Here is a 23,923-nt window from a genome sequence, read left to right on the forward strand (position 1 = left end):
CCCAAACCACACTGGTAAGTGTGATAACAAATAAGCCTCTAGAGTGGGTGGTTGTGGTTTTTTTAGAGTTTCACAAAAGACCCGCTTGCATCCGTGAAGCATGTAATTAAGTTGGCTTGGCCTTGCAATATTTTCTTTAAAAAGGTCATTCTATAATTTCTGCGATGTACAATATATTGTATTAGCTTAATACGGACACCAGTAGGTTATTGGATGCTCGTGTTGAGCTGATTGAGATACAAACATGTACTCATAGTCATTTTCTGACCGTCCATATAGTCAACTGCACCGTACCTGCTGAGCCGTGCAATGGTGCTATAGTGGACTATGAGAGGTTGAATGAGACAGTGTTGGAGGAAACACTGCTGACTTACCAGTGTGACAATGGACTCTCACTGACTGGACCCAACACCATCACTTGCACTAATACTGGAGTCTGGAGCACTGAGCCAGAGGAAATCAAGTGTGTACTTATGACTGAAGGTGATGAGCTTTGTAATTGTTTGCTATCTATATATATACTATCCCATCTCACAGTTTCTACTGCCGCTCCTTTGTTCTCCACTTCTGCAACAGTCGCTATCAGTGTGGTTATCACTTTCATTGTGACTCTAGTCATTGGATTCCTCACTGGACTCCTAGTGATGCACCTTTGCTCTCGTAAGAAGGCAGTGTACTCCCCATCAGCTGAAGAGCAAGCTAACGTAAGACCCACTGTACCAGTTGGTCCTGTTTATGAGGAGGTGTCACCCAAAGAGGAGATTGAACTCAACACTAACCAGGCGTATGGACCATTAGGACTGTGAAACTCGTTCACTCTTTATTTTAATGTTTATTAGCATTCAACAAGTTAATTGCAATAATTTTATCATTCTGGTATTTTGTTTGTTTATATAGACTCAGTGTTTTTTATTTTATAGATATAATTTATAGGTTATATAATAATTATAGACAATTATGTATCCCTATGATTAATTGTTTGCTGTAAAACCTAAATAATTATTAGTTATGTGGTTTTTCGTCTCAATCAGAAAATTGAGTACACGTGTTTTCTTCTTCATGAACAAAGTGATCGATCAAGCTCTGCAGTTATTAATTATGCCACGGTGTGCGGTATTAAATAATAATTATTTATGTGCATTCTACCCTATAGCTTTCAGTATAATTATAAATTTATTCTTTGCAACTTTCATAAATTAATGATGGCATTGTTTATATTCAGCATCGGATATGTATAATTGAGAACAATGCAAACAATATAGCTGCATCTGTTCATAATTATATTTAAACTGATGAACTGGCAAAGAGTAAACGTACACATAATTATATTGCAGGAAAAAAACAAGTTACATAATTATTGTATACTGTTCTGTCAGACTTTTCCAGATTCCTGCAGCAAATACGGAAATACATCAGTACATAACTTGAAGTATCTGGCATAAAGTTAGGATATTAATTAAGCAATAATAATGCCATTATGGGGTGGGATTGTGGGGTAGAAAGGAGGAGAGAGTGGCTGAAGGGATCGAATGTACGTACATAGGTAAAGTCGTCCTAAGCCTAATTAAGCTTAATGAGCAGGGCTTTAAGTTAATGTTAATATATAGTAAACCATAGACATTACGCAAAGACTCACATTGATTGTGTTGTTCTATTTTCTGAGGATCATTCTCCCCAGCAGCTGACAGAGTGAGGTGAGACAGTCCACTCCAGCAGACTGCACCAGGCATTGTCACTGCTCTGGGGGGAGAGGAGGGAGGGGGGGGGGGTACATGTGGAGTATGTAGATCTACAATAGGAAACAAGGACACAAAGTGTTTCTATGCTATATATTGAGTCCATAGAAGATGCAGCTCGAGCTAGGTGTCTCTTGTGAACACTCTCTCACCCAGTAACTTGGCAACTATGGACAGAGAAAGGGAGAGAAAATATTAGAGCAAACATTGAACATACTCAAAAAGAAGTGAGAGAGAGAATTTCAAGCTGGAGAAGGGAACTGAAAGGGGAGGGGAGGGGGGAGGGGGGGGGAGGGGTACAACACTTATAATTATTTATACTCTGGCCTCAATTTACATCACACAACACATTCACAAGCTGTACTGAACACTTGGATCCTTGTGTATCACTATAGTGACCACCGGGTACCACATGCACATAAAAGTGCCCTTATCACACACATCACTGTACATGATCAGTACACCTAATCTACATAACATCAACATACCTTTATCCCATACCCCACTACACCCTCAATCACATAGCATATCCACACACATCACACACCCTCACTCTTCTCCATGGCTCTCCTGGCTTGTGATAGTGTGAGCTAGTCCATACATCATCCTCTCCTCATGCTGGGGACCAGTGAACCACAAGAGTACATCTGCTAGTCTATGTGGGCTGGATCATAATGGATATGATGAATCTCCACAAATACAGCCGTTCCAGGATTAATATCAGAGGAGCTGAGGAAATGGGGGAGGATGAACAGTAGTAAAATAATTGCTTCTTAAAACACAATCATCTATACTATTAAGTTACCTTAAGATGACATATTTTCGCAAGTATTAATTTCTGCTATTTCTGCGAATGAGAGTTAAAATCGCAAAAATGTTTACTCACAGATAATTGGAAAATGCAATGAACTCATTAAAAAACTACTTGCGAGTACATATAAACGCTATGAATAACATTAATTTCACAACTTGAGCAGGAATTAGCAGAATTTAAACCAGCAAATGAGCTAAACAGTGAAAACGCAAACAAATCTACATGTGAAAATATGTCACCTTAAGGTAAACACAATCTTTCAGACAGATGTTCAGGAAGCTTCAAGCACTCAATGTGCAATATATTGATTGCCTAGCAGCAGCTTACAATCACCTCCCAAACATCAGTTGCATCAGACTGAAGAGTTTTTCCCTTTTTAGCCAATTCTCTTTCTGATAGACAAGAATGTTGTTTGAAAGAAAATTCCAATAATTATATGATTCAATGCTTATACTGATATTTCTGGGCACAGCATAATGATCAGAAGTGCATGGGCGGATCTGCATAATAATCTCGCAACACCCTCTGGGCAAAACCATGAGCATGCATGCATATAGCCTCGATTCCAGGCCGAGTTTTCGCTTTTATAACGGTTAGGCGAACAAACCGTTATAAAAGCGAAAACTCGGCCTGGGATCGAGGCTAGCATGCATACAATCTTTTAGCAAAGCCTAAAGAAGGCAAACCACCACGCAGATGTGTTGTATTAGCCTCGAATCCAGGCGTATTTTAATCCGCCTGGATTCGAGGCTATAGTGTTGTATCAACAAAAATCAATCATCATAATTACATGCATATAGAGCGCAGTAGGGTAGAGTGATTGGTGTGTGTGTGTGTGTGTGTGGACACAAAAATGAGCTGTTTAAGCAAACTAAACACTTTCATGGACTGCTTTAACCGCTAATAGGACAGTGGTTGAAAAATAAACTTGTAGGCGATCTTCGAAGGCGACAAAAACAACTGTTTTCTAATCGATATAATCGGTGCTTTATAGATTCACGATCATTCCCCATAACGATGTTAAAAGTCATTACGGTAAAAAGTTATTGTATCCGTTTTGCCGCTGCATGTGCGCGTGCAATGAAGCTCAACGCACTGGGTGAATGCTCTATGAGCATCTTGTTATGATTATATTGTCTACGAAAACTGGAAGTGTAATTAAAAGAAGCTATGAATAAATTATCATAAAGGAAGTAAACAAGGCGGTTGTGTAAATCAGCAATCACATTGAAGCCTTCTCACTGTCAAGAAAATAATTCAAGATGACAATAATAGAAATAATAAAGCTCATTAGAGTTCTCCTGATTTGCTTTCTGGCTCGCTTCAGCACTGGTGAGACTGACAATTCAATTATAGATTTCCTTACATTTAACACTGCATGTTTCATAAAGCCCAATATTCAGTGAGTGTGGAGAGACCATGTCCAATGGAAACAGTCACTTTCATCTGCACTGCTCCTGGAGATTCCTTGAGATGGGTACTATCAGATGCAACTCCCATCACTATCCTCTCTTCTCCCTCTGGTCTCAATGTACCCCATGCTGTGTCAGGTTACACTGTGACACTGATTGCATTCAATGACACTACTTTAACGTCTACTCTGTCAAGAGCAGCAGATAATGGGATCACTGTGCCCTGTTTAGCTACTGTGCCTACTCTGACCACTCACTATAGGATCTTCAATGATTCGACTGGTTAGTGAGTTGCAGTTAGTGTCTCGTCTATTGTGTGTATACACTAGTTACATAGATCTATCAGGACCACCGTCCACCATCAGATACTTCATTCTGAGCAATTCAGCCAATGAAGTTAGTGTATCTGTACAGTGGGACTCTCCTACTGAGACTGGTGGTAGAAATGACCTCACCTACACAGTAACCGTCTCACCTCCGGCCCAGCTCTCTGTACTGTCCTCACATCTACCTCTGTTACTGTGACTGCTCAATACTATATGTAGACTATAATGTCAGTGTTATGGCTACCAACTGTGCTGGGAACAGTACGACTGCTGAGTACAACTTTAGGATCGGTGAGTTTTATTTTTGACACACAGTGTCAACTCCTCCTCAGGCAACTGTCCTATGTTGACCAACCCCATGAATAGAGCATTTGGACCAACCACCAGCAGTTTGCCAGGATCCACAGTAACCATCCAGTGTGATGCTGGATATGTGTCTGCTGTTACAATGGTGACATGTGAGGGTACACTGATGTGGAGTCCAGACCCTGAGGCTATTGAGTGCACATCACTAACTACACCTACTCCTACAACTCGTGAGTTAAGCTCTTGCTGTATGCAATATTTATTCTGTGATAACACAGTCCCCCCTCAAATGAGGTGCACAGCTTCACTACCCCCACCACGGAATGGCACCATCAGTGATCATTCAGTACCAGCTATTCCCGGTACACAAGTGACCTTCCAGTGTGACGATGCACTGCTCCCTGAGGGCATAATGACTGTCACCTGTCTAGCTACAGGAGAGTGGGACAGGAACACGGGGGAGATTGTCTGCAGAGGCAAGTGTATTCGAATACACTTGTAATCATACTTCTCTCCTGAACCACCTACAGCTGTTCTTTGTAATTACGCCAGCCTATCTGATGGGAGTCGATTTGATGCAGCTGTCTCCATCAGCGTGGTTGTCACGGCAGTTGTGTTCACCATCATTGGATTATTGATGGGACTCTTGATCATGTATTTGCTCATGCGTAAGAAGGCAGTGTACTCCCCGTCAGCTGAAGGTCAAGCTAATGTAGGACCCACTGTACCAGCTGGTCCTGTTTATGAAGAGGTGTTACCCAAAGAGGAGATTGAACTGAACACTAACCAGGCTTATGGACCATTAGCAATTTCATCAACAGTTAATTAATGTAGATGTACATAGCACTATATACATACGTTCATTATCAACAACCTAGCTAAGAACATTGTAAACAATAACATTGTTCATTAAAAAGCCATGCCACTATACATGTATTGTATCAAAATAAGTAATTCAAAGAAGCTATAATAATAATAATATGCAGTTCAATATAATGAAAATGATAATAGCATGTGGCATAAAGTTAAAACAATTAGGCAGCTGTATATAATAGTATCTACGCGTACGATGGGGTTTTAGAAGCCTTAGAATCGTAAAGGCACTGCTGTATATAGTATCCTTAGTGCAGTAAGGGTGGCACAACAAGTGCCTGGGGTGTTTTAAATCCCATAGACACCCAAAAAAGTGTGTCTAACTCATTTAGATACTAGTATATATGCATGCGCAATCTCTCTACATGGCTTCTATAGAAACCGTGATAAAAGCAAGCATAAGTAAAAGCTGTAAACGCTATGTCAAACCTTCAAAGAAACTCCCCACACAATCTTAACATGCACAATGAACCAGCCCCTCCCACTCTCTTCATATGTAGTACACGATTACCACCTAATAATATAGTAGTATGGTGATGTCGGTGTGTACACTGTAGTGATGTTGGTGTGTGTACACTGTATGGTGATGTTGGTGTGTGTACATTGTATGGTGATGTTGGTGTATATACTCTGTATGGTGATGTTGGTGTGTGTACACTGTATGGTGATGTTGGTGTGTGTACACTGTATATGGTGATGTTGGTGTGTGTACACTGTATGTGGTGATGTTGGTGTGTGTACACAGTATGGTGGGTGATGTTGGTGTGTGTACACTGTATGGTGATATTGGTGTGTGTACACTGCGGTACAGTGATGTTGGTGTGTGTACACAAAAATGAGCTGTTTAAGCAAACTAGACACTTTCATGGATTGCTTTAACTGCTAATGAGACGATGGTTGAAAAATAACAGGTTAAAACTTGTAGGCGATCTTCGAAGGCGACAAAAAACACTATTTTCTAATCGATATTATTGTTGCTTTATAGATTCACAATCATTCCTTACAATGATGTTATAATGAAGTCATTACGGTAAAAAGTTATTGTATCCATTTTGCCGCTATGCGCGTACGCGTCCAATGAAGCTCAATGCACGGGGTGAATGCTCTATCAGAATCTTGCATTTTCTACGAAAACTGGGAGTGTAATTAAAAGAAGCTATGAATAAAGGAAGTAAACAAAGAGGTTGTGTAATCAGCAGTCACATTGAAACCTTCTCACTGCATGTCAAGAAATAATTTGAGATGACACTAATAGAGATAATAAAGCTCATTAGAGTTCTTCTGATTTGCTTTCTGGCTGGCTTCAGCACTGGTAAGACTGACTATTCAATTATAGATTTCCTTACATTGCTGTATGTTTTATAAAGCTCAATATTCAGTGAGTGTGGAGAGACCATGTCCAATGGAAACAGTCATTTTCACCTGCACTGCTCCTGGAGATTTCTTGAGATGGGTACCATCAGATGTTTCTGCTCCAATCACTATCCTCTCTACTGCTGATCTCAATGTACCACAAGAAACGCAGCCAGGTTACACTTTGACACTGATTGCATCCAGTAGCACTACATTAACATCTACTCTGTCAAGAATAGCAGAGAATGGGATCACAGTGTCCTGTGTGGGGTTTGATCCTACTTTAAATACTATAGGATCTGCAACAATCCAATTAGTTGGTGAGTTGCAGTTAGTGTCTCGGCCATAATTGTAAATGTTACGTAATTATAGATCCACCAGGACCACCTTCCAGCAAAAGACACTCGATTCTGAGGATCTCAGCCAATGCAGTCAGTGTATCTGTACAGTGGAACCCTCCTACTGAGACTGGTGGTAGAGATGACCTCACCTACACAGTGACCATCTCACCTCCGGCCCAGCTCTCCGCTATTGTCCTCACATCCACCTCTGTCACTGTGACTGCTCAATACAATGTGGACTACACTGTCAGTGTTGTGGCTACCAACTGTGCTGGGAACAGTACAGCAGCTGCCTACAATTTTAGAATCGGTTAGTCGAGTCGGATGTATATATAGTCTTTAAACAGCATACTATTAAAAAACACTGACTCCCTCTTGTGCAGGTGGCTGTCCTGTGTTGAATGGAGCGTTTGGACCAACCACCAGCAGATTGCCAGGATCTACAGTAACCATCCAGTGTGACGCTGGGTATGTATCTGCTGTTACAATGGTGACATGTGAGGATACACTGATGTGGAGTCCAGACCCCGATATTGAGTGTACATTGCAAACCACACCTTCTCCTATACCGTGTAAGTTTTGTTTGCATGTACATGTAGATGAAATTTAATTTTTGATCTTCTATAGTCCCTCCGATGAACTGCACAGCTCCACTATCCCTACCAAGGAATGGCACCATCAGTGATCATTCCATACCAGCTATTCCCGGTACACAAGTGACCTTCCAGTGTGACAATGGACTATTCCCTGAGGCCATAATGAATGTCACTTGTCTAGCTACAGGAGAGTGGGACAAGATCCCAGGGGAGATCGTCTGCAGAAATGAGTCTAGTAAGTTTCCTGATTTATGGTTTAGTGTACTCAATTTATTGAGCTCAAAGTCGAATTACTAAAAATTCAAATGAGCGTATAAATATTTCATTTTTACATCAATCATATTCCTTGTACTCAGTTTCATGTGTCCTGCCTGCCCCTCCACTCAATGGAGCTTTACTCAACACCACGTCTCAGAATACTAACCTAATGGAGGGCTCAGTTATTACCTTCCAATGTGATCCTGGGTTCTCACTGGTGGGTGCAACGACTGCCACTTGTAACAACTCTGGTCTCTGGGATCCTGACCTGGCTCTGTTGGAGTGTTGTACGTACGCATATGAGTAGTCATAAACTAGCTGGTACAACGATATACCGTAAATGCGCGAAAATTTCAAGGCATGCACTTACAAATATACCAGAAACACTCCCAGGCCAGGCCTTCAATCTTTGCACGTTATAGCAAATAAATTAGCAAAAATTAAGCCCCTTGAAATTTGGCACTGTACTGTATAGCTCAAAGTACATTTATATACAGTATAGACTCTCGCTATTCTGGCTCTCTGAAGTACGGTCACCTCGATATACCGGCCATTTAGTTTGGCACAGATTGCACAAAACTCACCCTGAAACGCGGCCACTCGCTATATTCCGTATACTGGCTGCCCCTCACTAGGTTTTAATGTACGTTTATTACGGCCGGATATGATGTTTTGGGTGTGGTTTGGCAGATAAAATTGGATTACACTTAAATATAAGAGCAGAATGATTCACTATCTTCATTATCCTCGAGACAGACCCGCAAAATTAGTCATTAGATTCGAGGTAAGGTTGTTTTTAAGCCGCAGCTATTTTCTGAAATACAGCCACCTCGCTATTCCGGCCAATCTGCACTGTCCCAAGGGTGACCGGATTAACGAGAGTCTACTGCATAGCATTTACGATTTTTGATATTTACGGCACTTAATATTAAATTGATATGATAGAGAGGTTAATCTTTTGTTCGGAGGTTATATTAGTGAGTAGTAAACTTCAGAGTCGGAAAAAAAACACTGACTTCTCAGAAAAATTGACGAAAATTAAATTTGACTCTTGAAAATTAACATGTTCATACAAAACTGACATAAATACCTCATACAACACAGTACTCTGATTGTGATAATTGCCTATAATTATCAATTAGTGCTCTATTTGTTGTCCTAAGAATTATTGCCAATCCTTCACAGCTCTGACTGCTACCACCCTATCAACTGTTGTAACTGTTGCCATCGGTGTTACTACTACTTTCATTGTGTCTACTCTATTTCTCGCTGGACTCCTAGTGATGTACTTGTTTATGCGTAAGAAGGCAGTGTACTTCACAAGAAAAATAGCATTATCTGTTGTAGAACCCACTAAACCAGTTGGTCCTGTTTATGAGGAGGTGTTACCCAAAAAGGATATTGAACTGAACACTAACCAGGCGTATGGACCAGTAGGACCACCCAAAGAGGATATTGAACTACATACTAACCAGGCGTATGGACCATTAGGACTGTGAAACTTTGTGCTACTAACATTTATATCTAGCCAGTAAGTATTACAATGTACCATATCATTATCAGGGTTTCATACAAAAGGCCGCGGGGGGGGGGGGCGCCCTGGGATTTCCCACCCCCATGCAGCCAACCCCCCCCCCCGAAAATTAATGATGTCATAAATAAAATTCTCAAAAATCCGGAGAAAATGATAGACTGAAAAAGACCTGTCAGTAGAATAGACTACTGCGCATATACGCGCTCTATTGCTGAATGAGCAAACTATAGGCCGTCGTGTTCTCGAGGCCAATAATATATCCATAGAGCACGAGCGTAAAAACGGTGCATTAACTGGTTTGTAGTTTGCAGCTTCTTGCAGCTACTAATACATGCAGCTATCGCTCTAGTATACAGAGGTAACTACAGTGGCACCCCTCTATAACGGACACCTTTGGGGAACAATATTTGGGCCTTTATACAGAGGTGGCCTTTGTTGAGAGGTTATTTTGTACACAAACTGTTCATTTAGGACCTGGAGCAACTGGCCTTTATTCGGAGGTGGTTGTTAACAGAGGTTCCACCGTACTAAGTAGAATAGCAGCCTTCTAAGAACAGATTTTACTATTCCTGATTCTGGAGAGACTGCAATGGCCTTCAATGTAGTAGCTGGTAAGCAAAACTAGCCTTTACTCGAGAACAAAAACCTTTGTTTGCAAGATAGCATTGCTAGAAGCTTATATAGAATCACTTAGCTGTACTTGCATGAGCATTGCAACAGTTGTATCTATTATAAAACTCTATGGCTTAAATGAATTATTTTGACCACCAACCGTGCTCTAACCCAGCCTACCCCAGCCGTGCTCTAACTACCAAACCGTTCCAAAAATGCCAACCACAGAATAATAGAGCACGGTCTTGGTTACTACAGTTGTAGATCCTAGCATACTTTTTCGTTTGATCTATGTGCAAAACTACAATGGTGCAGCAGTTTTATAATTTTGTGACTTCTGTCTGCCCTCGAAAAAGTGAAATTTTGCACCTCATGAAAATTTCCCACTGTACGGTATTGAGCTGAGCCAAAAAATTTACAATCTTGACAGCACACCTCAAAATAATTATCAGCACAGTCTATAGTCTGTACAGTGTCTCACCATATAAGCCTTGGTGACGCTGGTGAGAGCAGCAGCTGCCCCTTGTCTAACTGAGGGTATGCTGTCCTCAAGGTTAGCAAAATGAGAACAGTTCATCCATGCCATGCAGCCACAATCTGAGGAGAGTGGGGGAACACCAACAGCCAGTCAGTCAGTACTAGCTCTATAATGAAGTACAGTACAATTGATCGGAGCACAAAATTAAACAATTTTATGCCCTCAACTAAAAGTTCCTGTTACGTTTGCGCTGCACGTTTTTATGGAGCCAGAAAAACGCAAACTGAACGGTAGCGTATTATTCATAAATGCAGCGTAATTACGTATAATTATTGTTCTATGGAGAAATCGCTGAGGTAGCAATATTATTCTGTATGTAGCTAGCTAGTAACTTTACTAGTGTGTGTCCAGGGGCACATGGGTACATAAAAAGCAACGGGGAGACTGCAGAATTAACTCAATATATGCAAGGCTGGAAGAAGATGAGAAAGTTGGCAGTAACGAATCTGCTCAATGTCCTACTCAAACTATAATTATAACCTCCGAACAAAAGGAAAATCTCTCTATCATATCCGTAAATATCAATAAACATAATGGTAGTACAAAGGGTTTGAAAATGGTAAGCATCAGTCAACCAATAAACATAATCTGTACTAGGGTGGGTAGATTTGGTAAAGACTTCAGAATGGATAAGCAACTATCACTCTGATCCAAAACAAACGATAAAGACCCACTACACTAAAAACATTAAGTGAGTTAACATTAATTTTAGTGAGACAAAAATTAGCGACCACGTATAATCGATCACTGCTACCAGCGTTGTTAAGGACAACTACACACTCTTTTGCCTATCAAAATGTAGCTCTTTCTTAGCTCTATTTATGCTGGGAGTTTGATCAGCTGACTAACTGTCGTCATGTTATAAGCGATAGTAGAGTGACTACCGAATTTCATTGAAGTCACTCAGTCACTACTCTATAATGAAATACCAGAGCTCAATGAAATACAATACATACAAACAAAGGGAATGAGTGTCGTAGTGTTTCTTATCGGGAATTAGAAGTTACTCTCACCGTTCGTCCCATGTATACAGTCTCTGACAATCCTTGTTCACCTTATATATGTGTGTCATGTTGTGTGTGCATGTGTGTGGGGGGGGGGGGAGGGGGGTTGCTGAGCTGTAATGTGTAGACATGCATGCATGCATGAGCACTACTAAAAAAACAAACACGACATGAGACCTAAAAAAAGAGGGTTTAGAGAATGTGCAAGCCACTTGATCTAGAGCATTGCATGCATGGCTCTGGGAGAGTCGATACACGTATTACGTAATTATTGTGAAGATTGTGAGCAAGTATATTTCGAGGGTATAAGCTTTTGCGGAATGACCGGTTTTCGCGGATTTAATGTCCGTGGAATAGCAGCCTTTTACAGCATGCATGCATGCGATATTAAATTTGTGGGCATATATAAATGTTTGCTTAATCAGCGAGAGAACAATTATACCCTTGATTAGTCTTATGTTCTATAATCTGTCTATATGCGAAAACAGGAAGTGTATTAATATGAATATAAAAGAAGTAAACAATTGCAAAGGAGGTTGTCTAGTCAGCATCTTCTAACTGTCAATAGAGATGACACTAATAGAGATAATAAAGCTCATTAGAGTTCTTCTGATTTGCTTTCTGGCTGGCTTCAGCATTGGTAAGACTGACTATTCAATTATTGATTTCCTTACATTGACACTGCATGTTTCATAAAGCCCAATATTCAGTGAGTGTGGATAGACCATGTCCAATGGAAACAGTCACTTTTACCTGCACTGCTAATGGAGATATCTTGATATGGGACCTGCCTGGAAATCGTATCACTGTCCTCACCACCTCTGATCCACTAGTAATGCAGTCAGGCTACACTGTGACACTGATTGCACTTGATAACGATACATTAACTTCTACTCTATCAAGAACAGCAGAGAATGGGATCACTGTGTCCTGTTTGGAGATTGTGTCTACTCTAACCACTATAGGATCTTCAACAATCCGTTTGGCTGGTGAGGTCTTGTCCATTGTCCATTGTCTGTATGTGTAAAAAATGTATATATAGATCCACCAGGACCACCTTCCGCTGTAAGACATTTTATTTTGAGCAGCTCAGCCAATGAAGTCAGTGTATCTGTACAGTGGAACCCTCCTACTGAGACTGGTGGTAGAGATGACCCCACTTACACGGTGACCATCTCACCTCCGGCCCAGCTCTTTGCAACTGTCCTCACATCCACCTCTGTCACTGTGACTGCTCCATACAATGTGGACTACACTGTCAGTGTTGTGGCTACCAACTGTGCTGGGAACAGTACAACTGCTGACTACAACTTTAGGATCGGTGAGTCGACATCGTTAAAACAGCAACTATATATATATACTGACTCCCTCTTGTGCAGGTGGCTGTTCTGCGTTGACCAACCTCACGAATGGAGCATTTGGACCAGTCTTCAGCAGATTGCCTGGATCAACAGTAACCATCCAGTGTGATGCTGGGTATGTGCCTACTGTTACAATGGTGACATGTGAGGGTACACTGATGTGGAGTCCAGACCCTGAGGCTATTGAGTGTACATCACTAACCACACCTACTCTCACAACTCGTGAGTTAAGCTCTTGGCTGTATAGTTATGGATACATGAATTGTATTACACAGCCCCTCCAATAAACCACTATCCCCACCACTTGAACCACCTACAGCTGCTCCTTGTAGTAATTGTGCCAGCCTATCTGATGGGAGTCGATTTGATGCAGCTGTCTCCATCAGCGTGGTTGTCACAGCAATTCTATTCACGATAATAGGATTATTTGTGGGACTCTTGATAATGTATTTGTTCATGCATAAGAAGAATGTGTACTCCCCGTCAGCTAAAGAGCGAGCTAACGTAGGACCCACTGTATCAGCTGGTCCTGTTTATGAGGAGGTGTCACCCAAGGAGGAGATTGAACTAAATACTAACCAGGCGTATGGACCAGTAGGACTGTGAAACTTTTGGTAATTTTCATCAACAGTTAATGTACATGTAAACAATTAACACAATTAATGTAGCACGTACTGCAACTGTTCATTATCAACAACTTAAGAACAATGTAAACAGAGTTGTTGGCATAAGTCATGTAGCTACGTAGCTGTTTCATTTTTCCTGGTCTGAAAGGATTGCTTCAGCTGAAAATACGCACCTCGATTAAAGGCCACGTGTATATTCATAATACATGTACATGTAAAAGTGTCTTTGTATTCATGATCGATTAATGACATCTGTTAATCCGGAAATTTCATACATTTGGATATAGAGTCTGGTCCCGCTCAATTCCGATTAGCGAGGGTCTACTGTATTAATTTAAAAACAGCTTGTGCGCCTCCCCATGCACTCTCTATAATTATGCAGTAAACGATATTATATTGCCACCTCTAAAGCACTTCTCACGTTCGCAGTTTTCGCTGATCAAGCATGTACCGCAAACATTTTATACCCACAAAGTTAATGTTGCATGCATGCATGCTGCAGAATAGTTGCTATTCTGCGAAAATTAAATCCACCAAAACCTTTCTAACGGTCATTCCGCGAAAGTTTATAACCTTAAAATAATACCCACTATATATATACAGTAAACTAATGTCTAACATGTAACGACACAATATATGATTTGACACAGGTACATGCAGTCGTCCTAGGCTTTAAATTGTTGGCCTAAGTCATGTAGATATTATTCAAAGACTCACATTGGATTGTGTTGTTCTGTTCTCCATCTGAAGATCATTCTTCCCAGCAGCTGACAGAGTGAGGTGAGACAGTCCACACCAGCAGACTGCATCAAGGACTGCTCTGTGGGTGTGTGTGCATGTGTGTGTGTGGGGGGGAGATACATTTAAATGGAGTACATTATTGAAATTGCAACAAATTACACAAACAGAAAGAGTAAACTTGTATGATATTGTGGCTTCTACAGTCATAATAACTCACCATGCAGTCCATATATAGGAGTCCAGGAACAGCTCTAGGTATCTCTGAACACTCTCACACCCAGCAACTTGGCAAACACTGGAAACTGTGGACACAGAGGGGGAAAGAGAGAGCAACATTGAACACATGCATTCAAGATAGTGCAGTCATAGCAAATACAAGAAATTAAATGTTGCGTGGAATCCATTTTGAAAGTTTCTTTACAGTGTCAGCTTTTAAGTACCCTGCTTCAGCGAAGCACTACTGTCTAAGAAATATCAACCCAACACTATCACTAAGATATGAAAGCTACTGGAGAGTTACTTTCATATCTTACTGTACTCCGCATCTCACCAGTTAATTTGAGCAGTGTCTCCAAGAGGAGGATGTGCAGGTCTCCAAGCAGGAGAAGGGAACTGGACAGGAGGGGGAAGGTACAATATAATATACTCTGCCTCAATTTATACACAACGCAACACATTCACAAGCTGTACTCAAGTATATCACTATAGTGACCACCACCATGCACATCTATAAAAAGTACTCTTAATTATCACACACATAAAGGTACATGATCAGTACACCTATAATCTACACAACTTTACCATAACTTTATCCTATACACCACTACACCCTCAATCACATAGCATATCCACACACATCACACACCCTCACTCTTCTCCTGCGGCTGTCCCGGCTTGTGATAGTATGGTCCATACATCCTCCTCTCCTCATTTTGGGGGCCAAGGAACCACACGAGTACATCTGCCGATCTGTGTGGGCTGAGTCATCATAGATATGATGCACCACCCTAATACAGCCGCTCCATCATTGTCGGACTAGAAGCTGAGGAAGGGGGAGCAGTTGTTTTAGTTATAGAAGTGCACTAAAAGAGCAGGTAGAGATTAGAAGACACAAAGAGTGAACACATTCCGGATTAAACCTAACCGGTTCGTGTAAACCGGCCTAATCCGGATTAGCCATGCAACCCACCTCTGGAGGTGGTTCATATTGTGTCAGAAGCGGATTAGTTGTGAGTAAACACAAAAGGCTAATTCTGAAGGTGTTGTACACGTCTGTGGGTGTTCCTAGAGTAGCTTCCTATATTAGCCAATGTTTGCGCTAGTGCAATTACATGTATAGTGGTCATTTTTATACCCACTACTCAGAAAAATCTGACCCAGATTCAATTCAGATTAGACCCAGAGGCGTCGTGTAACGGGGCCGGGGTACAGGAACAGAATTGGATGCTAGAATAACAGGCCTAAGGTGCATTTTAGTTAGAACTGTGGTCTTTATCTATAAAATTACTTTATGAAAAACACCCTAATTAGGCCAATGTATTTAAGATCTCCTATATCACCGTCAGCTGCATCAGAAAGAGTTTTTTAACCGATCATTATATAATTTTTTTATAATTCAAGGTTGAGTATTTCATGAACACATTTACACAGCATAATTAGCAGGCATGCTGAAAGAATAGGCAAAACCATGAGGACGCATAAAAAGAATAGAAAAGGCAACATTTTTAGCAAAGCCTATAAAGAAGGCGGGCCACCAGATGTGGTGTCAGGGTTGGTTCTATCCAGTGGGGGAGGGGGAGCTTTCCCTCAAATAATTATTCCTAGATAAAACTCTGGCTGTATCAATAAAAATAATTATACGAAAACAGAAAGTGTAATTAAAAGAACCTATATGCCACAGGGAATATAAATAATAGTTATAGACTGAGTCCAAGGTCTCTATGGGGTTTTGAGACCTGAAGGCCCGGGGCTGTAGCATCTCGAGCGTAGCGAGGGTGCTACTAAGGGCCTGAGGGTCTCAAAACTCCATAGTGACCATTGACGAGGCCTATAACTGGTTTAGAATAGTGCTAAGCAAGCTAGGCTATATTAACACAAAGAAGACTCTGAAACCAAGAGTTTCTACAAGCCTCAAGCAACGTTAAAGCTTTGCTCTGGCTAGTCTACATAAAAAAACTCACGATGAAGGCAGTTTCTGTTTCTTGAGAATCACGCATTGCAAATAAAAAGTTGCTATTGTCATAGTAGTTAGCTCTGCACTAGAGCACTAGCTATTGTAGCTGCAAGAGAGAGATAAAAGCTGCAAAGCGGCACTGCAGAACGCAAAACTTTAAAAAAAATTAATTTTTAATGATGCACTGTATCATCGTTACTATGACTTCAACATAAACTGTGTGATGTTGCCATGTTCCATACAAGTTAATCTTGACATCATCTTGCCTGTAGGCATAATCAGTATAATAGACCTACTTAGAAGACCTCAGGTCCATAAGTGAAATAATGGACCTCTCAGTGACCTATCAGATTGCAGTATTACTACAAGCATTTTCTAAAGGAAGTAAACAGACTAAACAAGGAGGTTGTCTAGTCAGCAATAACATTGAAATGCAACCTTCTATTAAACTGTCAAGAAATAATTCAGATTATGTTAGAAATATTAAAACTCATTAGAGTTCTTCTAATTTGCTTTCTGCCTGGCTTCAGCACTGGTAAGACTGACTATTCAATTATAGCTGGATTTGCTTACATTGAACACTGCGTTTTGTAAAGCACAATATTCAGTGAGTGTGGAGAGACCATGTCCAATGGAAACAGTCACTTTCACTTGCACTGCTGCTGGAGATTCCTTGAGATGGATACCATCAGATACCTCAGCTCCCATCACCGTTCGCAACACCATTGATCTCAATGTACCGCTAATGCAATCAGGTTACACTGTGAAACTAACTGCATTCAATGACACTAGTTTAACCTCTACTCTATCAAGAACAGCAGAGAATGGGATCACTGTGTCCTGTGTGGAGTTTGTGCCTGTAAGTACTATAAGGTCTTCAACAGTGCAATTGGTTGGTGAGTTGCAGTGAATTAGTGTTTCGTCCATAATTGTCAAAATTTAATGGTTACAAAATTATAGAACCACCAGGACCACCTTCCACCATCAGACACTTCACTTCGAGTATCTTAGCCAATGAAGTCAGTGTGACTATTGGTTGGGACCCTCCTACTGAAACTGGTGGTAGAGATGACCTCACCTACACAGTATCCATCTCACCTCCGGCCCACCTATCTGCTACTGTCCTCACATCCACCTCTGTCACTGTAACTGCGCAATATAATGTGGACTACACTATCAGTGTTGTGGCTACCAACTGTGCTGGGAACAGTACGACCGCTGAGTACAGTTTTAGGATTGGTAAGTATATTTTTTTACACAAAGTGTCAAATCCTTCTCAGGCAACTGTCCTGTGTTGACCAACCCCATGAATGGAGCCTTCGGACCTGTCTCAGGCAGATTGCCAGGATCCACAGCAACCATCCAGTGTGACGCTGGATATGTGTCTGCTGTTACGATGGTGACATGTGAGGGTACACTGATGTGGAGTCCAGACCCTGAGGCTATTGAGTGTACATCACTAATTATAACCACACCTACTCCCACAACTCGTGAGTTTAAGCTCTTGGCTATATATTAGTAAAACCAGTAGGTTTTACATAGGATTGGCAGTGGGTTTGCCTGTGTTTAGCAATATTTCAATTATTTTGACTCATGTTCAAACTGTTCTATCTCTGCAGGGAAAGGCCACATCAAGAAACTGGCTGAACAGATAGTTTATTTAGCCTTTTCTCTCTTTGTATCTCTCATTTCATAATCCATAAACATTTTAATGAATGAATATTTTCATTTTAAAAATTGCACTATTTCGACGTTTCACCGCTCTTTGTCTGACTGACTAAGTAAGTAAGTAAGTAAGTAAGTGAGTAAGTAAGTAAGTAAGTTTCTTGCCCAGCATTTACTCCAAGTACAGCCATCTCCAGGACATTCTGCACAGGGTTTCCAAACGACTACAACCTGGATTACAAAGCGCTTCTTCAGATTTGCGATTGCTTCCACAAGGCAGATGACCTCTCAGTCTCTATTTCTCTTACCTAGACAATTCCGCCATCTTTAATGACTCAGCAATTACGTTGTGGCCAATAATAATAGATAGGCGTGGCTAAAAAACCGTGTGCCTAAAATCAGTGCAGCAGTGCTTTTCCAGAGCCTGAGGTGTTCCTTTTCTTCACACTGTTCAGCTCTAGCTCCCTTTCTCTGACAGGCATGCTATATGCACTGGCTAGATATCATGCTCTTAAAATGGCTGTCATTTAATACTGATTCGCAAATTCAACATAATTATCAAGCAATAAATTATTACTCATTATACTATAATTATTAGTCCAGAGATATTCGAGAAGATATCTGATTAGTCCTGTCTTCTCTTCTTGTACTGCCTCTTGACGTTCCACTTATGCATGTCATGATACGTAAACTGTACTGAAAAAGAAAGGGAATCCGACTAGAAAAACATTTGCAATGTGAAAAATTGCTAGGATTGGCCAGGGGAACCACAAAAAAGCGTGGGAACAAGAAATCAGACGAGAGCATAACTCCAATCCGTTACAACGTCATGAACATGTACAATACATAGTATATTAAATAATAGACTGTGTTCCAGATCCACCTATCAGCTTCCATCCACCACATCATTCCATGCAGTCACCAGTACGGTCCGTGCATGTTACTACGCATGGATGGACTGTGTGTACCTGTGCTCAACACTGCATGTATTAGGAACATCAATTCATCACAAATCATCATGATAATGTGCCCCACATTCTTATAATAAATATATATAGGGATTGGTCATCACTCCACCAGTAAAAATTGCGTGGCATATTGGCTGGGAAAACATGGGAAAACTACCAGTATACATGTGATTGACGTTGTAACGGATTGGAGTTATGCTCTCGTCTGATTTCTTGTTCCCACGCTTTTTTGTGGTTCCCCTGGCCAATCCTAGCAATTTTTCACATTGCAAATGTTTTTCTAGTCGGATTTACCTTGTGTGTGCATGCGCAGCAAGCAGCATGCAGGGTAGAGTGATTGGTGTATGTCGGTTTGTGAAAAATAAGCTGTTTGAGCGAACTAGACACTTTCATAGACTGCTTTATGCTAATGAGACAGTGGTTGAAAAATAATAGGCTAATTAATTTTAGGCGATCTTCGAAGATGAGAAAAAAACACTGTTTTCTAATCGATGCTTTATAGATTCACGATCATTCCTGATTCACGATCATTCCCCATAATGTTAAGGTGGTTATGGTAAAAGTTATTGTATCTGTTTTGCTGCTGTGCGATGAAGCTCATTGCATAGGGTGAATGCTCTACAGAGCATCTTGTTATGGAAATTAATACTTTAACAGTATGTTATTTACACAGCTCCAATGAACTGCACGGCTCCACAAGTGTATTCATTATTTGAAGTAATCATGCTTCTATATACACACCTTGAACCACTTATACAGCTGTTCTGCACAATTGCGCCAGCCTATCTGATGGGAGTCGATTTGATGCAGCTGTCTCCATCAGTGTGGTTGTCACGGCAGTTCTATTCACAATTATTGGATTGTTGATGGGACTCTTGATAATGTATTTGTTCATGCGTAAGAAGAATGTGTACTCCCCGTCAGCTAAAGAGCAAGCTAACGTAGGACCCACTGTACCAGCTGGTCCCGTTTATGAGGAGGTGTCACCCAAAGAGAAGATTGAACTGAACACTAACCAGGCGTATGGACCAGTAGGACTGTGAAACTTCTGGTAATTTTCATCAACAGTTAATATCAACAACTTAAGAACAATGTAAACAATAACATCTGTTCATTAAAAAGCCACTACATGTTTTATATCAAAGAAATAAATTCAAAGAAACTATAATAATTATGAAACTATGCAGTTTAATATAATTTATATACCTGCAGCCAATAATTATGTAAATGATAAAAGCATGTGGCATAAAGTTAAAACAATTAGGCAGCTGTTATAACAGACACTGTTTAGTGTCTACGATGGGGTTTTAGAAGCCTCAGAATCCTAAAGGCACTGCCTGAGTGCAGTAAGGGTGGTACAATTACAAGTGCCTGGGGTGTTTCCTATGGACACCAACAAAAGTGTGTCAAACTCATTTAGATACTAGTATGCGTGCGCAATCTCTCTACATGGCTTCTATAGAAACTGTGATAAAAGCAAGCATAAAGTAAAAGCTGTGAACGGTATGTCAAACCTTCAAAGAAACTCCACACAATCTCAACATGCAACTTTTAAAACTGCCACTCCCACTCTCTATATGTAGTACACGGTTACCACCTCTGAAGTACTTCACACATATAAAAGTTAGACACTGTTTTGGAGGTGTCTATGTATACTTAAGAACAATGTAAACAATAACGTTATTCATTAAAAAGCCACTACACATGTTTTGTATGAAGTTATATAACTGGTTAAACCCTCGGCTGGTGACATGATTATAAAGAAACCAAATAAAAATTATGCAGTGCATGTACATGTAGTGATGTATGACTGGGCTATCTAGCACAGCAACTCAGGAGACTGGAGGCTTTTATATAAACCATGATAAAAGCAAGCATAAAGTAAAAGCTGTGAATGCTATGTCAAACTAAAGACACTCCACACAATCTCAACATGCAACATTAAAACAGCATTTATCTACCACAACGTCTATAAAAACACGCACCCTTATCACGAACACCTTGTACATGTACATAATTATAAGCTAGCATACCTTTATCCCATACCCCACTACACCATAAAGCTCCACACATCGTCATGGAAACACTACAACAGTACACTCACCAGTCGTCCTACGTGCGGTCTCAGACAATCCTTCACCTGTGTGTGTGTGTGGGTGGATGTGGGGGTGGGTTGAATTGTTGAGCTGTAATGTGTAAACATAATTATGTGTGCTACTGAACACATGATATCGAACTTTAGAGGATATAGATTACACAGGCACCATTATCACATGACCACCCACTCACCTTAGTGCCTAGCTCTGCAGTACAGATGCAGGCTGCCTGGCTATGGGATATGTAGAAGTCCAACCGCACACATCACATGAACATCACAATAAGATTGAGCTGCTTCGGATAACAACACGCCCGATATGTGAATGCATCTTGAGGTAGTTCATTCCGGATTCTAACCACACGATCCATGAGGCACTCAAAGTAATGATAGCACATTCAGTCAAAATCTACACTTTAATGGCCAAAGATTTCACTGCATGCAAAAATCCCATCACCCCACTCACTACTTTGTGGATATGCTGCTCTAGTACCAGCTGCAGTCCCCTGGTCTGTGTGACCACCCTCCAGGTCTTCTGAGAGTATAGCCTCACACTCTCAGTACCTGAGGGGGAGGGAGAGATAGTGAAATACAGTGGAACAATGAACAAAGAACCTTTAGAGAAAAGGGACACACTGTAATATGCTTCCGTGTCGTAAATATCAATAAACAATAGACAGTACAAAATCATTCAACCAATAATTATACGTTTTGTACTAATATATAGGGTGGGTAGATTTGGTTATATATTTATTACACAAAAGTCATGTAAGACACCTATATAGTGATGTTGGTGTGTACACAACAATGAGCTGTTTAGACACTTTCATGGACTGCTTTAACAGCTAATGAGACGGAGGTTGAAAAATAATAGGTTGAAACTTGTAGGCGATTTTCGAAGGCAACAAAAACTACTGTTTCTAATGATTCACGATCATTCCCCATATTGATGTTATAATAATTAAGTCATTACAGTAAAAAATTATTGTCTCCGTTTTGCCGCTGTGTGTGCAACGAAGCTCAACGCACTAGGTGAATGCTCTATCATATTGTTATAATTATATTGTCTACGAAAACTGGAAGTGTAATTAAAAAAGCTATGAATAAATTACCATAAAGGAAGTAAACAAGGTGGTTGTGTAGTCAGCAATCACATTGAAACCTTCTCACTGTCAAGAAATAATTAGAGATGACACTAATAGAGATAATAAAGCTCATTAGAGTTCTCCTGATTTGCTTTCTGGCTGGCTTCAGCACTGGTAAGACTGACCATTCAATTATAGATTTCCTTACATTGCTGCATGTTTCGTAAAGCCCAATATTCAGTGAGTGTTGAGAGACCATGTCCAATGGAAACAGTCACTTTCACCTGCACTGCTCCTGGAGATTCTTTGAGATGGGTACTGTCAGATGTTACTCCCATCGATATCCTCTCCACCTTGGGCCTCAATGTTCCAGTAATGCAATCAGGTTACACCGTGACACTAATTGCATTCAACGACACTACATTAACATCTACTCTGTCAAGAACAGCAGAGAATGGGATCACTGTGTCCTGTGTGGACCTGCCTACAACAACTATAGGATCTTCAATGATCCAATTGGTTGGTGAGTTGCAATAAGTGCCTCGTCCGTTATCTCACAATAAGTTACATATAGATCTACCAGGATCACCTTCCACCATAAAACACTCCACTCAGAGCAGCTCAGCCAATGAATTCAGTGTATCTGTACAGTGGGACCCACCTACTGAGACTGGTGGTAGAGATGACCTCACCTACACAGTGACCGTATCACCTCCGGCCCAGCTCTCTGCTACTGTCCTCACATCTACCTCTGTCACCGTGACTGCTCAATACAATGTGAACTACACTGTCGGTGTTGTGGCTACCAATTGTGCTGGGAACAGTACGACAGCTGACTACAACTTTAGGATTGGTGAGTATTATTAATTTGACACAAATTGTCAACTCCTTCTCAGGTAACTGTCCTGTGTTGACCAACCCCATGAATGGAGCCTTCGGACCAGTCTTTAGCAGATTATCAGGATCCACAGTAACCATCCAGTGTGACGCTGGGTATGTATCTGCTGTTACAATGGTGACATGTGAGAGTACACTGATGTGGAGTCCAGACCCGGAGGCTATTGAGTGTACATTACTAACCACACCTACTCCCACAACTCGTGAGTTAAGCTTTTGGTTGTAGGAAATTAATACAAAATATCTATGTTAATCATTACACAGCTCCTCCAATAAACTGCACAGCTTCACTACCCTCACCAAGGAATGGCATTATCAGTGATCATTCAGTACCAGCTATTCCCGGTACACAAGTTACCCTCCAGTGTGACGATGAACTGTTCCCTGAGGGAATAATGGCTGCTACCTGTCTAGCTACAGGAAAGTGGGACGAGGAGATCATCTGCAGAGGCAAGTGTATTCATTACAATGAATACACTTGCTTGTAATAATACTTATCTCTTGAACAACCTACAGCTGCTCCTTTTAGTTGTGCCAGCCTATCTGATGGGAGTCGATTTGATGCAGCTGTCTCCATCGGCGTTGTTGTCACAGCAGTTGCGTTCACAA

At 40.8% G+C, this 23,923-nt stretch overlaps 4 protein-coding genes and 3 long non-coding RNA genes across 23 annotated transcripts in view; 5 read left to right on the top strand and 2 right to left on the bottom strand.

Moving 5' to 3' along the window:
- Positions 1–23,923, bottom strand: part of LOC135350633 (uncharacterized) — a 75,212-nt gene that overhangs the window by 10,316 nt on the left and 40,973 nt on the right. The gene's annotated exons all lie outside the window — the stretch shown is intronic.
- On the bottom strand, positions 1,239–22,130 carry LOC135350343 (uncharacterized). 16 transcript variants are annotated; one of them, XR_010399134.1, is made up of 14 exons: positions 21,799–22,130; positions 21,527–21,741; positions 21,342–21,377; positions 17,178–20,079; positions 15,297–15,473; positions 14,982–15,043; positions 14,649–14,733; positions 14,408–14,510; positions 11,713–11,753; positions 10,643–10,758; positions 2,790–2,942; positions 2,284–2,465; positions 1,637–1,903; positions 1,239–1,390 (listed from the first exon to the last, which is right to left on the bottom strand). It is a non-coding gene; the product is annotated as an uncharacterized LOC135350343 (long non-coding RNA). The 16 variants fall into 16 exon arrangements; XR_010399137.1 differs by having other exon boundaries at positions 17,178–19,249; positions 21,799–22,123; XR_010399117.1 differs by lacking the exon at positions 17,178–20,079 and adding an exon at positions 2,542–2,583 and having other exon boundaries at positions 21,799–22,080.
- LOC135350817 (uncharacterized) lies at positions 3,748–5,266 on the top strand. Of its 2 annotated transcripts, XR_010399286.1 has the most exons (5): positions 3,748–3,882; positions 3,942–4,244; positions 4,300–4,579; positions 4,655–4,824; positions 4,873–5,266. It is a non-coding gene; the product is annotated as an uncharacterized LOC135350817 (long non-coding RNA). The 2 variants fall into 2 exon arrangements; XR_010399285.1 differs by having other exon boundaries at positions 3,942–4,579.
- LOC135348499 (complement receptor type 1-like) lies at positions 6,671–9,600 on the top strand. Its single transcript, XM_064546729.1, has 7 exons — positions 6,671–6,779; positions 6,835–7,140; positions 7,193–7,471; positions 7,545–7,733; positions 7,789–7,992; positions 8,114–8,302; positions 9,201–9,600. Exons 1-7 carry the CDS (start codon positions 6,710–6,712, stop codon positions 9,512–9,514), a joined length of 1,551 nt encoding a protein of 516 aa, XP_064402799.1. The 5' UTR covers positions 6,671–6,709; the 3' UTR covers positions 9,515–9,600.
- On the top strand, positions 11,813–13,873 carry LOC135349127 (uncharacterized). The gene is made up of 5 exons (XM_064547621.1): positions 11,813–12,343; positions 12,402–12,692; positions 12,746–13,024; positions 13,083–13,286; positions 13,384–13,873. The coding sequence occupies exons 1-5, from the start codon at positions 12,274–12,276 to the stop codon at positions 13,668–13,670; spliced, it is 1,131 nt and encodes a 376-aa protein (XP_064403691.1). The 5' UTR covers positions 11,813–12,273; the 3' UTR covers positions 13,671–13,873.
- Positions 16,993–20,415, top strand: LOC135349121 (uncharacterized). The gene is made up of 5 exons (XM_064547614.1): positions 16,993–17,139; positions 17,201–17,500; positions 17,565–17,843; positions 17,885–18,094; positions 19,997–20,415. Exons 1-5 carry the CDS (start codon positions 17,076–17,078, stop codon positions 20,278–20,280), a joined length of 1,137 nt encoding a protein of 378 aa, XP_064403684.1. The 5' UTR covers positions 16,993–17,075; the 3' UTR covers positions 20,281–20,415.
- Positions 22,682–23,812, top strand: LOC135342959 (uncharacterized). Its single transcript, XM_064539855.1, has 4 exons — positions 22,682–22,889; positions 22,956–23,270; positions 23,314–23,517; positions 23,579–23,812. The coding sequence occupies exons 1-4, from the start codon at positions 22,682–22,684 to the stop codon at positions 23,800–23,802; spliced, it is 951 nt and encodes a 316-aa protein (XP_064395925.1). The 3' UTR covers positions 23,803–23,812.

Source organism: Halichondria panicea, chromosome 1 (genome assembly GCF_963675165.1).
Source record: "Halichondria panicea chromosome 1, odHalPani1.1, whole genome shotgun sequence".
NCBI classification, from domain to species: Eukaryota; Metazoa; Porifera; class Demospongiae; order Suberitida; family Halichondriidae; genus Halichondria; species Halichondria panicea.

Coding starts and splice junctions, on each gene's coding strand:
- LOC135348499 (XM_064546729.1), top strand. CDS start 6,710: ATGACACTAATAGAGATAATAAAGCTCATTAGAGTTCTTCTGATTTGC. Junction 7,141..7,192: donor TGCAACAATCCAATTAGTTG/GTGAGTTGCAGT, acceptor ACGTAATTATAG/ATCCACCAGGACCACCTTCC. Junction 7,734..7,788: donor CACACCTTCTCCTATACCGT/GTAAGTTTTGTT, acceptor GATCTTCTATAG/TCCCTCCGATGAACTGCACA.
- LOC135349127 (XM_064547621.1), top strand. CDS start 12,274: ATGACACTAATAGAGATAATAAAGCTCATTAGAGTTCTTCTGATTTGC. Junction 12,693..12,745: donor TTCAACAATCCGTTTGGCTG/GTGAGGTCTTGT, acceptor ATGTATATATAG/ATCCACCAGGACCACCTTCC. Junction 13,287..13,383: donor CACACCTACTCTCACAACTC/GTGAGTTAAGCT, acceptor AACCACCTACAG/CTGCTCCTTGTAGTAATTGT.
- LOC135349121 (XM_064547614.1), top strand. CDS start 17,076: ATGTTAGAAATATTAAAACTCATTAGAGTTCTTCTAATTTGCTTTCTG. Junction 17,501..17,564: donor TTCAACAGTGCAATTGGTTG/GTGAGTTGCAGT, acceptor ACAAAATTATAG/AACCACCAGGACCACCTTCC. Junction 17,844..17,884: donor TGAGTACAGTTTTAGGATTG/GTAAGTATATTT, acceptor AATCCTTCTCAG/GCAACTGTCCTGTGTTGACC.
- LOC135342959 (XM_064539855.1), top strand. CDS start 22,682: ATGGAAACAGTCACTTTCACCTGCACTGCTCCTGGAGATTCTTTGAGA. Junction 23,271..23,313: donor TGACTACAACTTTAGGATTG/GTGAGTATTATT, acceptor ACTCCTTCTCAG/GTAACTGTCCTGTGTTGACC. Junction 23,518..23,578: donor CACACCTACTCCCACAACTC/GTGAGTTAAGCT, acceptor ATCATTACACAG/CTCCTCCAATAAACTGCACA.